This window comes from Cygnus atratus, chromosome 2, assembly GCF_013377495.2.
Source record: "Cygnus atratus isolate AKBS03 ecotype Queensland, Australia chromosome 2, CAtr_DNAZoo_HiC_assembly, whole genome shotgun sequence".
Classification (NCBI taxonomy): domain Eukaryota; kingdom Metazoa; phylum Chordata; class Aves; order Anseriformes; family Anatidae; genus Cygnus; species Cygnus atratus.
Genome location: NC_066363.1, coordinates 44772097 through 44786184, shown reverse-complemented (window position 1 = coordinate 44786184; position 14088 = coordinate 44772097). Strand labels below are relative to the sequence as shown.

General features: G+C 39.7%; 1 protein-coding gene across 1 annotated transcript in view; it reads left to right on the top strand.

Moving 5' to 3' along the window:
* ZNRF2 (zinc and ring finger 2) overlaps positions 1 to 14088 on the top strand; it is a 60249-nt gene that overhangs the window by 22275 nt on the left and 23886 nt on the right. The window contains exon 2 of the mRNA XM_035549687.2: positions 8026 to 8121. Coding sequence (XP_035405580.1) covers positions 8026 to 8121 — 96 coding nt within the window. The remainder of the gene's footprint in view (positions 1 to 8025; positions 8122 to 14088) is intronic.

Here is a 14088-nt window from a genome sequence, read left to right as displayed (position 1 = left end):
AACTGTGGTAGGTAAGGTAGGAAAAAATTATAGGAATATGTAATATCTACCAAGTAAGAGTTTGAAGTCATTTCATTTGCATGAAGTTTTCAGACCTCCAAGCTGACTTGCAGTGAGTTATTTGGCATCATTTGGTAATGGAAAAACTAAGCTTTTTTGCCAAGTTAATCCTGCCTACAACATGCAAATTAAATACATTTGTGCCCAAAATCATTGACCATGCTTTCTGGCATGATTTCTATGATTTCTAGCGTTCATCATACACAGGAGGCTAAATTCTTTAAAATCATTTGGAACTAGAGTCCATGTGGAGCCTTTTTTCCTTTTTTTTTTTTTTTTTTTCCCCAAGACAGCTGAGGTTTGCTGTTACCTTTAGATCTACTGAAAGCAACTTCCAACGCAAGTTTATGCTCATGCTTGTATTTCTTAAGCTGCTTCTATTCCACTGAGAAACTTGTGGTATGGATCTGTGGTAGGGAAATTGACAGGTCTGAAAAGCAATTAATAATAAGTTAAATAGACAATTGATACCGTAAAAGTCACTTTAAAAATTGGTCATGTCACTGTGCTTGTAAATTTGAAAATGCATAGACTCAGGAGGAGTTCAGATGAAGGAGGTTTGAGCAGTCTGTCATCTACGTTGACTACAGATCCCTACAGATGGTGGGCTGGGAGGATAACACCCGACCACACACCCCCTACACACAAGTGGAGCTAAGAAGGTCTTTTCTACTTGTGCTTTGTACTAGCTTTGATCTAAAATATCGCTCCTGAAAAGCTGTTACTCTAGTAACAGCTGTTACTCTAGTAACAGCTGTTCTTATTTTTGTATTAAGAGAGAAAATCACCCTTTCTACAAGTCTCTCCCACCTGCAGTCTTATCTTCTGGTTTTCAAGGTATTTTAGCACGGGGCTTTCCCCCCACCTCTACTTTCATGGCTGTATTTATTGCTCTTCAGTTTCTAAAAGTGCACAGCTGTTGATTATAGTCATTATCATGTGTTTTACATTGGTATTAGACACCTGAAGTTGTGCAGTTGATAAAGGCTTTACTCATGAATAAGAAAATGTCTTGTTCAATTCCTGCTCTTCGTTCTGTACTGCGTTATTTTTCAGTGATTGCTCTCACCCAGTTAACAAGATGAAGGGAGTTAAAGAAGTTATGTAGTGAGATTGTCTTTCTTCGGCTTTTGCTTAGGAGGTGAAGGAAGTATTATCCAAACACATCTTCTCAAATTATTCTATGGTCTCCCATGAGTTTATCCTTAAATGAAATAAATTTCAGTCTTATTTTTTTTCTCTATTTCATTTATTCTTCTCTTTCCTGTGAGTGCTCTGTGAGCTTTAAATAAAATATATATATATATATATATATATATATATATATATATATATAGGAGAAGATCCCTTGTTCTCATCAAGGAATTCACAAGTGTATTTATTTCAGTTTTATGGCACAAAAGGGATGAAGAAACCACTATAGTTTAGGAGCGCAAAATCAAGTACTGAGAAGAAGAAACTGTTTATGCTTAATCTGGTCAAGTTGTGTAAAATGACAGAGTTTGGTATTTTTGTGTTGTTGTCTTTGTTAGTATATGATTTCCTATTCTCTCTCAAATTGAAGGAGGTACATCTTTATTTATTTTCATCTCCAGAGGTCTTTCCCGATGGTGCTGGGTTTTCTCAGCTCAGGCCACTGACAGTGTAAGGAAGGATGAAAGCCAAACAACTAGATGTATCTTTTCTCCCATAATAAAAACAAGTCTCTACATAAAATGACAAACTGTCTCCAAGTAGCCACTTGTATTGGGAGCTACAGCATTCAGAAATTTTCATTTAGAGGGTTCCTTGGGAACTGGTAATACTTTTTCTTTCTTGTTCTCTTTATTTTATAAACATTCTAACTTCTTGAAGACAGTTAAAAAATGCCAATTCTCTGTTCTTAAATTAGTATGAATTAATCTTATTCCCTTTGATGGTAAGGGTAAAGTTGCCAGGTAAGATGTTAGCTTTGGTAAAGCAATGTGCTTTCATGTACAAAGCTTCATGGTTTTTGTTTAAGGAATTACTCATTCTGTCTTTCCATTTCAGCTGGCTGAGGAGAAGAGAAGAGGGAATTTTGTGGCCAAATAACTCTGACATGTCGGCTTGACTGGAGCTCTTTTTTTTTTTCTTTAAGCGTTACAAATTAGATTACAGAAGAGTGTGACAAAAATTTAACTTGACCAAGAGTGTTACTTCAGCAAAAATCTGAATTCTTTCCATCTATTTTCTGCTGTTCTTACAATCTCGCTTCATAGTCCTTTACAGAGTTGAATATAAAAGGAAGAAGTTGAAGAAGCAGATGCATTGTACATAAACAGAAAACATTGATGCTATTTGTTTGATATTTGCATCAGCAGACTTAGAGAATATAGTCTAGATTAAAAAAAAAAAAATTAGGTGAATGCAGAAATAGTTTAGAAAAATCCTGTCCCTGTTCTAAGAGAGCAATTCAGGTGGAGTATCGCAGTGATCTGCGTTGGGTTCATTTTTAATCCTCTTGGGAGACACTTTAAAAATGGAATCTAGTGCCAGACTTGTAAGATCTGGAAGCAAAACTGGCATTCATCATTAGTTTTGACATATTAGAAAAATGTTCAGAATGGGTTAAAAAGGACAAATGAGAGGTACTAAACGTGAGGGGAAATGAAACGTACCACTGCAAAATGGGATGTGGCTAGTAACAGTTCTCCTGAGGGTGTAGGGGTTGTTGTGAGTGGAATGGGACAGCAGTCTGGTGGTTTGTTCACAGGGTGAGTGTGTCTACACCTATAAAGGATATATCCTTCTCTCAACCCCTGGTGTAACAGAACAATATGATAGGTAACCATGCATTTCTGTTTAGGACTTCTGAAGGTTTGGCCTGAAAGCTCTGCCCAATTTTTGTCAATCCAATACTTAAATGTTGGACAGAGTCCAGAAGACAGCTACAGGAATAATAGTTTTAGATACCAGAGCCTGTAAGGAAAGATTAGAGTAACTGGTTTTGTGCAGTGTAGTGGAAAAAGACGAAGGGTGCGTTTTCTAGTGTGAGCATGCTTTTTTTTTTTTTTTTTTTACGCAAATGACAGTTACCAACTGTTTTCAATGTCCACTGAACGCATAAGAAGTAATAAACCTTTTTTTGTAAGTGAAAGCTGCCAAATTAGAGATAAGGGAAGATTTTCTCTCTAGGACTGGCTGATCAGCATTGCAGGTTGGCTAGGATAGTTGTAAAGTCTTTCACTAGTTGATTTTTAAGGCCAGATTAAATCCTCTAAGTACATTTACCCAGTTGCCCTGTGTGGGATGAACTCAGTTACCTCTTGATGTCCTTTCTAACCATGTTTCTCAGTAAGGTCTTTCCTGTTTGTTGGGGAAGGGCATTTCGTTTGATAGGTCTGTTTTGGCATCATTATACAGGCATTATTTGTGACAATACTCTTGCATACCAGCCTGCATACCGTCATATTTACTGGATGCTGTGCTTCCAGATTGTCTGTACTTATTTCTCTGAATGCTGAAGAACAAGTGTAAGTAACATTTGTCAGGCTTCTTAATTGCCAAATACATTTTGCAAAAGTGTGTGTATGTAAAGCTTTCTCGTTGCTTACAACTTGCTTAAATGTAAACGGAGATGGATTTATCTGTCTTAATTGAAAACACAAGCATACAAAAACTTGACTGCATTCAATATTTATTTTTAAAGGACAGTAAGTTTCATTATACTTTTATTTTGTTTTTGGTGATGTTCCTGTCATTAGTACTACTGACATTAACATTGACCAAAAGGACCACCGCAAAGGTATTCCAGAATAATACCAAAATGTTTTCCCAAAAAATTGTAGCGGTGCAGGAGTTTGTATTATTTATTGGATGGATTTGAGATTTTGTTTGCTTTGCTAAGTAGTCTGTTTGCAAAGGAAGGCAACCACAATAAAATACCAATAAAAGGTTGAAGCTGGGATGGATAATGTGAGTGGCCACTCACCAACCTGTCCCTGTGGATGGTTTCCAAGCCTGCCAGAGATTAAAGTTGCAAATTCTGTACATGGATATGGGAAACAATAGGATTTCTTGGATAACTGTAGGCTTGTTTGCAAAAGATGGCAGTCTGAACAAAGTGATACATTCAAGAGAGAATGAGAGAGAGAATTCACTTCTGAATAGTGAATTCCTGCTACTTATACAGGTTTCGTTATTTCAAACTTTCTCTGCCATCTTGGAATTTTTAAGTCGCTTCACTGTAACTTTCTGTTTCTTTCTGTTCTGTCTCTTTTCTTGTAACTGCACTTCTTTCCAGGATTGTGGGTTTGGTTTAAGTAGTATGTTACTTTCGGTATTGTACTCAGGATTGTGAAACTAGATGATGGGAGTCTGTAAGAATTTGTCTCTGGTTTCTCTTAAGCCTGCACTTGCAGAAGTCAGCTAGATGTCTGTGCTTGCTCAGTTCTGGTGCTCAATTCTTTCCTGCTCTACAGATTGGGATTGAGAGGTGATTGAGGTTGGGATGAGAGGTGGCTCATGCTTTTTTATCACAGGCAATGTCCTCTCTGCAATGGGAGAAGGAAGGACAGCTTTGCAACTGTGTGGTGACCCTCATACAGAAGTGATAGTTGCTTATCTTGGATGAGGATAAGGGATGCTGAGAAATTGGCAACTTCATAAGAGTTGCATTTTTGTCTAGATCTATAGGTCATCTGTTGCGCTATCTTTTTGTAGATAGCATTTGGAAGTTTTTACAGGACACTTAACCTGATGCCACCTCATCCGATGACTACTTCTATTTTGTCATCTGAATGTCTGCAAATACAGCGTTTATCCACGAAACCCAGTGAAACAAGTTAAGTAGAGAACAAGTTATTTTTGACCTGTTGCTGATTGTCGAAGTCATGTGAAACTTTCTTAAAGTTTATCAGAATTGTTCCTTGAAACTGGTGGTAAAAACAAACATGGGCTATAGACGTTGTTAGCCTACTGGACAGTGGTACAATAGAGTCTTTGTTCTTGCAGAGCGCTTAATTGTAAACTGGGTCATGAAACTATTGCCTTCTGATTTGAGGTAAGGAAAACACCAAATTGTTGACAGTGTTGGAATTTCACTTATCTTTTAAAATACACTTAAAAATAGTGTCTACATTCAAAATAATTTGTTCCTTGGGGTTGCTGAAGGAGTTGGAAATGTTAACATCCTTCACACAAAACATGCACCGTGCATCTGTTGAGGAAGATGGGTAAATCCAGGAGCTGGTTATTGCAGCACAACACTGGGAAGAAATGAGAAGTGGGATTTCACTTGTCTTTGAAAAATGTTTCAGGTGTAGAGAGTTCAAGGCACTTTTTCTGCTGTAATGCTAGTCTCTGACACTCAGCTGATGCTGGTCAGTGGAAAAACATCTTTTTCCACAAAGAAACCTTTACCACTGGCTGCTAAATTGGTCCATAAGTCTTAGTTAAGTGTTAAGTTTAAGTGGGGTATTGTTCTGCATGTTGAATACAGCTATAGCAGTCATCTTCCAGACTTGCTGTGTCAGGAGGATATTTGTATTTGCTTACCTGTTACGAGTCACAAGGTACTATATTGTCAAGATCTGGGCAGTTTACAAGACTTAAGGACAGGCACATGGTAGTATAAGCACATTCAGCTGAGTACTCCAGTGGGATAACCAATAAAGATTTTTCATAGCTGTCAATCCTTGGGCATGGTTTTAAGGAAAAGCCTTTTCTTGCTTGCACTGATGAGGGCTGCTGCTATTATTATTACTATATACAGAATTTCTCCTTACTGTTTTATTTGGATTCAAGTTTTCCCTCCCCACATTCCTGGGATAGGTCCCCTTTTAATACCACTGTTAACTTTAGAAGTGGTTCTGAAAACTAGTGGTGTTTTATTCCCTGCCCCCTGTCACTCCCAATTAGATGTGTTGGTGACCCTGGGGAATAGCTTGAAGAGTTCTGTCCAGAAAGCAGAGGCAACTTGTTAATGACTGTCCCAGTGCTTAACTAGCCATGAACATAATTGCTAACTTGCTGTAATGCAAACACTCCCTTCTGGCATGGCAGGACTGGTCTGCAGCATATAAGGAAGTTATGTGCCTTTTTACATCAGAATATGTTGTCAGTTGTGCCTAGCAGGAGCATATAAATGAGAATAAGGCATGGGTATTAGTAGGTTTTTTGACTGTGACTAGACTTAAGAGTAATCAGCTGCATTTGACTGATAATGGCTGAGAGGGAACTTACCCTTAGGTCAGTTTTTGAAGAAAACCATAACGAAACGGCTTTGGGTGGTTTGGGGTGTTTGGAGGACTAAGATACTACTTTAGATTTTAGATTTTAGTCATGTTGAGATGCAGCCTGGGGAAAGAGAGCAATGGCTGAAGGGTCACTGACAGAGCCTTCTTCAAGTAAATTAATCCTCCCAACCTGTTTTTCAAAATACATGTTTGGTTGTTTTGTGCGTATTAACCTGTGGGTGTAACTGTTACTTGTAAATATGCGGGTTTGGGGAGGGATAGCAAAAAAGGAGAGAGGAGCAATATTTAAAATAAAGTGCAACACTGAAACAAGAACAAGCAGATATGAAGCACTTGTAGCTAAAATGGGAAGAATCAGAGCTGTACTTTATCTCAGGAAGTGGTTTCCAGAGTACGCGTTCAGTCGCTGCTCCGAGTTCCCCATGTGTGCTACCAGTTGCCTGGTTTGACTTGCTTCCTATTAGCTGCACCAAAAAAAAACAACAACTCTTGCCTTGATAAATTCAGTGCATTTCTTCAAGTGCTAATGCTTCAGGTTGGTTGCTTGATCTACATCTGGATAATAATTACCAGAAAAGATCAAAATTCTCAGGCATCAGTAACTTGAAAGTGCAACATCGAATCACTCAATATCCTTGGCTGACTCAGTTCATTGTGGGCTCCCGAGGTTGGAGGTACAAAAGCAAGGGGCAACAAAGTAAAGATTATGGGAGCAGGCTGGGATGTGCATACTGGAGATGCAATGTCCACTTATACACGCCTGTGTCATTACTTTCCTACAGTGCCAACTAAGGAGTTGGCATTGAGCACAGATTTTGAATATTTTTATGGAGATGTTTTTGCTCTGTGTTGTCCTGTAGGCATACTTCTTAACAGCTCTTCTACATCAAGATCCCTGTTGGGTGGCTTTTTGTCTCTCACTTGCACGTTAATTACTCAGCAGATCAAAATCAGTCTACCACTCAGACTTTTCTGTGGATCTTAAAACTCGTCCAACCAATCTTGTCCTCTTAACTGGAAGACGTGGTAATGACAAATTAAAGTATTAAGTAGTTTTGTCAGGGACTATTATGCAGTTGCATCACAATCCAGACTGTCTTAATTATTCTTTATCCCCCATTGCCTCAGGCTGTGACCTCACTAGCTAAACAAGGTCATGCTTGGCTAGGATGAGAGAAGTCAAATTCGGTGCTACAGGAAATATTAGTGATTCAGTAGGTGAGGCGACACCCCTGAGTTAATGTTGTCCCGGTGCCCCAGACTGGTGAAGGATGCTGCAGCTTGCCTGATGAGGTGTAAAACTGAGATCCTTTGTTAAATTTTCAACGCTATTCCTGGTAAAAGTGATTCTGTTAATCCAGAGTTCCTGCCCAGGTTCAGATTTTAATGATTACATGCTCCCTACATTTCTAATTTCTGTTTTGGTAGAGTCATGTTATCCTCTTTCTCCTGTCTTAAACTGCTCTTGAAGTTGTTGTGAAACTTTACATTCCAGAGGCGGTGACGTGTTTACACTTGGCAACAGATCCATCTGCAGAAACAATGGTTCATTCTGAGGTCTTTTGAAATCAAGAGAATTATATTCATGTAAGAAAAGTCAGGTCAAAACTGAAAAGCTGCCAGATTTATTTGTTTATTTATTTATTTATTTTGCTTTGAATGTGTGGAGAATAGTGTTTTGGCTTAAATGTGAATATTTGCTACATGGTCAAGTGTACTCACGCTTACATGTTTTTGTTTTTCATAGGATTCAAGTGCCCTGTATGTTCAAAATTTGTATCTTCTGATGAAATGGATTTACACCTTGTGATGTGTTTGACAAAACCAAGGATAACCTACAATGGTAAGAAAGAAGTAAGCTGATAATTTCTTCATTTTAAACATTAGAGTGATAATAATTATTTAGTAAGATATTCAGGTAACTAATCCAGTGGACTCAGAAGTGGCATGGGTTTTTTTGGCTTGTAGTAAATTTTTTCAAAATAATTTTTAAGAACTTTTTTTTTTTAACACCGTATGCCAGTATAATTTATGCTGTTGACTTGTACTGCAAGTGTAAAATTATCCTTATCTGAGAATGCTTTATTCTGTTTCTGATCACAAGGTCATATGCTAGTCCTTGTCCAGTTAGTGTCCACTTGAGATATGCGTAGCTTAAACAACCTCTTATCTATGGCACTGAGTGATCAGAAAGATCATTCAAGTCTCCTTCTGGGAACATTATAAGAACTGTTATTGATGCACCATGTACTTATAACTTAGTCAAAAAAGTGGCCCTTTCTTGAAGGAGCTGAGGAACTGCCTATTGCTTACGTGATATGCATAAGGACTGGTAGATATATAGGTCTTCAAACCTTCAGTTTTTGTGGGTTTACTTATACTTTTCCCAATGTCAAATGGGACCTGTGGTAGCTTTGTGTTCCCATACCACTAAGCTCTCCTTGTAAGCAGCCTGTGATGCAAGACAAACAGAACTTTTGCCACTTTGGGGATCAAACCTTTCTAGCACTGTGGCTTAGGCTAACAGCTCTATGTGAGAGCAGAACATGGTTAGAAGGAAATTGAGAGGGAGCCATACTCATTTTGGAGGTGCACAGCAAAAAGCTGGGAGGCAATGGTCACAAGTTGCAGCAACGATAATTCAGATTCAATGTAAGGTAGAAAGTCCTCATAATGAGGATGGTCCTACACAGTAGCAAGTGCCCCGAGAGGCTGTGCAACCTCATCAGATAGTGACTGGGCAAGGCCCTGAGCAACTTAGTCTAAGTTGGTCCAGCTTTGAATGAGGGGCTGGACCAGAAGACCTCCAGAGGTCCCTTCCAACTTAAGTTAATGTCTAAATAACTGATAGCGTTATGGAGTCTTTGACCTCCGTCTCCCTTCTGTTATGGTATTCTACGCTGGATTTTGTCTTGGGAGAGGTCTTGTGGGATGATAGGGCCCATCTTATTATTTGTCTGGATAGCAGTAAGGCATCAGGGTTACAGGAACGGCATTAATTGCGAAAATAATTTGAAATCATATACTTGCAGTTGTGAAATCCATTTCAAAGCACAGTACTCAGGTAAAATAAATATTTTTTTTTCTCCTGGTGTTGCACCGTATATTTGAGAAAGTTGACTTTATCTAGCAGAGGGTTTTTGTTTCTTTTTATTCTGGTAATTTTGTTTTATTTTTGTCTTTTAAATTAGGACTGAGCAGTTTCCAAGGTAGGTTTTTAGGGTTCTGTGTACTGTGAGCTGTTGAGCATAAGCGAGAAGCGGGCTAGTCAGCCAAGTCAGGGAGAAGTAAAGCACTTGGGATCAGTTTGGGTGGAGCAGAAGGTGGCAAGCTGGCAGAGAGCAAGCTCTGGCTGTAATCCAGCTGATGGGATGTGCACAAATTACAAGCTGACAGACTGAGATCCTTTGCTCCTGCTGCTTCCTATATGTATGTATGAGCACATTCAGCTGACTTACTTTTTTTCAAGGAAACAGCAATCACATAACATAACCTCTCAGTGGTGTTTGTGATGTTCGTTTGTATCACAGCAGTGCCATATTCAACCTTTTTTTCTCTGCATTGTCTCTCCCAGCTGGTACGTTGTTAATTGGAGCTCTTTTGGGCCATCTCATTACTTTTGCACAGTCCCTTAAGCAAAAAAAAACAAAAACACAAAACTTCCCTGTAAATGAGCACAAACAAAAACCTCTGTGTGGCCCATGAAGCCACTCTCTTGATAATTTGCAACACAACAAAAGCAGTTGTGGACAATCCAATACAAGGTATTACCTGAATCATGTAATTTGTCAAATTAGGAACGTGTCTACAGCATACAGAGTCTCGGATGCTTGTTCTAGGAAGTGGTTATATAAGCTTGAGAGGAGAAAACTACTAAATTGCAGAAATTGGTTTGAGAGACACACTTACCTGGAATTATGGTCTCATTCTCATAAAACCTTAATAGAAGTGTGCATTAATCCTTTTGACTGCAGTTGGTTAGCTCCTGGAGTTGTGGACTAAATCTTAAATTAGAGTATATAGTTGGTTACTTAAGGTACTGCAGCACGTAGAAATTGAGGATATGGCTTCAGCGTTGTGTACCACTTAGTAGTTACTTTGTAGTATGACTGTGATACATTTAATGAGGCTAATGAATGAGAATTAACTAGCAGATCGATAACTTGACTAAATGCTGTTGTAATTACAGGCCCAGAATTGCACATGAATATCTAGATGCATACATTTTTCCTGTATTTTTGCTGTTTGCTAGGATGAGATCAGTAAACTATAAGAAAGGCATCACAAGTTTTTCTTGAGAGAAGAAAAAATGTTGCTATCAGCTCTCGATACCAGTTTCCCAAATGGAAGGCATCTCTTTATGCCTAACTTTTTATTGTTTTTTTTTTTGGCCTCGTGCTGGACATACTCAAATAGAGCCAAGTAGGCATCATTTGTTCGTGTTGGTCACTGGTGGTTTCCCACTTCTGTCTAGCAAGAAAAATATTTTTATTCTTTTACCTGCTTTTTTTCTCAACATCTTATCTTGCAAGGAGTTGAAGGGAACCTTAGACTTGCAAGTGGTGAGATGTTTAGGTGGTTGGACTGAACTGTGCATATATCTAATTCTGTTTTGGATGTGTTTCCTCGTGATACTGTAAATGTTTGAAGATTAGCTCTTTCTAGGAAATGTCAGGGAGCAAACTGTACATATTGTGTGATTCTGAGAAGACAAGCATTCTTTCTTTTCAATGCGAGTCTAAGGCATACAGTCTTCCCCAGAAAAATGGTGTAAGACTCTTGAGTTGTGATTAGAAAGTTTTGTTTGTTTGTTTACAGAAGTCCTCACAGGCAATGTCTAACTGCTTTCTGAACTGCGTTTGGGCAGAAGGAAGGGCCAGTGAACTGCAGTCTGTCGCAGCTGTCTGATTTACACATGTTTTCTGAAAGGGACTGGTCACCAATTTGTCCCAGTTCTATGCTGCAAGTTGTGCTGATTTTCATAGAAATAAATCAGTACGTTTTATTAGCCTTATTCTTTATAAAATCATGTGACTTGCCTCCAACAGAGATCTCATTGCTTACTCAGTTGGGCCTGTAAAAAGAGCTCTTTCTTTTTTCTATGGAACTTTGTTCCAAGTATCTCTTGAACTACTTGTAGTGCTCAGCCATGAACTAGTATATAGTCATTTTGATACAATAGCTGTTTAAATGAACTGAATTGCGCAAAAACATTGTGGTGTTTACTGTTACTGTCTTACATAGTCTTGCTTTTTTTTAGCCATTAAGGACACCCTTCATACTGTTACTTGCTGAGTTGCCAAGAAGCCCGAATAGGTCCTGTGCACTTGCGAGCCACAGGTTGCTGAAAGCCAGTTTTGTGGAGAAAGCGTTTCTCGGTAGTCGACCGGATTTTTGGTTGTTTTTTGAAAACCACTTTTAAAATATTCTATAGCCATGCCAATCCCATTCGTCATCTTCAGCGTGTTCGGTGAGGCCCCTGGCACCAGGTCTTTCCAATTTGCAGTGGTGAGCTGCACACAGGGCCCACTGGGGGATGACTCCCCCAGTGATGCTGCTCACAGAGCCACAGTGTGTTTTGGCCAGGCAGAGCCCTTCTCTCAAGGCTCGGTGCTTTGGAAGCAACTTGCCTTGGCCTCCTTGCTGTTGGGTTGGTCTACATAAATACCAACTGCTGAACAGCAGGTGATCAGGCTTACCTGGCGAAATTTAGGCTTTGAATGCAGTTATTGTTCAGTTTGTGTTTTTATGGTATTGATGCATTTTTTTCACTGGAAGATGTTTAAAAAGACCTGAGAAGACACGGGTGAGACGGCTGCTTGGGACTTAAGGCAAACTAGTTTTAGAGGGCTTGCAACTAATGCCACCAGTTCCTTTTGAAGAAACCTTGCAGCTGGTTGTGTCTGAAGTAATTCTGTTTGTCTTCTCGAAATGCCTTTGTTTGCCTCTCGGAACACTTTGTAAGACTTTATTATTATTATTGAAGGGCCTCTCTGACAGCAGGGCCCAGCAGCCTGGCGGCCAGCCAGCTGGGGAAGCCAGTGACCCCGTGGAGCCGGGGAGAGCCAGTCGGCTCACTGCACTGCTTGGCTGGCTCGGCGAGCCGGCCTCTCCTCTCTCAAAAGTTTTGATTGAAGTAGCACATTCCTGCGGAATATTTTGGGTTTCAGCAAGTCAGCACTTAGCGTCGGAGTGTCATCCTGCTGGAAACTTTCTGAACGGGCCTCCTGGAAGCTGCGCGCTCAGGGGTAGCACTGCTTTGACATCAGGGCTGCTCTCGCTCAGGCCGCCCTGCCTCTAATTCAAATACAGCAGTGGGTCTGGTTAGCGGCCAACATACTTACCGAGGTTCGTTTCCTGGAGAAAAACTTTTGCTAGTCTAATTTCAGAGAGATAAAAATATATCTTGCTGCCAGTGTGTGAACTGTTAGAGGATTTTTCCTTCCTCAAGGTAACCACTTTGCAAATTTTTTTTAATTACCATAAGTGAAATTTTGAGCCCTCACACCAAAAAAGAGCAGGGGGTCAAGCATCATATACAGCACTGATTACATGTACGGTTTTACTTTTAAAGTTTATTCAGCTCTGTTTTGAGTGGAAGATTAGTACGTGGCAAAACTGTTACAGACAGAACATTGAAAATGAAGGTAGGTGTACTGGAAGGAAGACAAGAGTGAAACTTGACATGCCTTTCTTGTTCAGCAACATACTTTGTCTTTAAGGGTGTTTGAATCCAGTACCAGGCACAGCCAGCCAAATATTTCGGTGCCGTCTAACCGAACTCAAGGTGACTTGAACCGCAGCAGTGCTCAAGCTCCAGCAGTGCTCTGATTTAGATTAGCAAGGAAGCAAAGCAGGGTTTTGTCACGAGTGTATAAATACTCTGTTAATTCTTCTGTTAATTCTAAATCAGTTCAAAAAGAGAAGTGGTCGTACTGCGTGTTTGGAGAAACTGAGGCCTGTGTGCGAGTTTCAGAATCATGAAATGGCATCTGTCTGAGCAATGATCCTGCTGTAGAAGTTCTCAAAATCTAAATGACAACTATAGCATATGCATTTTGATGCATAAAGGACCTAAAGGACTAAACAAAAATATTTTTGAAACATTCTTTGTGAATGGGACTGACCTGTTTTTTTTCCAGCACAAGTTGTAAGCTTAGTTGATTTGTGTCTGTTTTGAAATCTTTGGGTCAAGCTACTTTTGTCAGAACTTAGTTTATATTGCTCAGTGGAAGGGAAGTGCACCACAGCCTGGCATCTGGACCACTGAGATCTGTGATGCTGGTAGTTCTCCCTGCTGCAGTGACTTAATTTCCTTGGTCACTTCTGTGCATGAAAAAGGGGAGGGTGGTGTTTTACTCAGCAGGGCCGATGCCATCACCTGTCTTGACTCAAAACTTCAGTCTGAAGAAAATGAAGAGAATTATTAATTTCAAGTTCACGTCTCTGCCAGGATTCCTGAGACCATACCCTAAAAGACCTTGCAAAGGGCATCTTGCCAGTCTGCCAGGAAAAGCTTAAGCCTTCCTCCTTGTCCTCATCCTTTAATAGGACTAGACTTTCAGCAAAGCAGTACAAAATAATACGAAGGCAAAGCAGTTCTTTCATTCCACTTCATATGAGATACAGAATTCTTCTTAGAAATTTTCAGTTCTCCCATTTTGGAGTTTAACAAGATTCTCGACCAAGAGATTCTAGCTTCTTGCTCTGCCCTAGGTGGTTCTGCAGTCTGTCCTCAGGGGTGCTGTGTGACAGGGGAAGAGCATACTCTGCAGGATAATTTAACATGTAAACAGACACTTAGCATGGG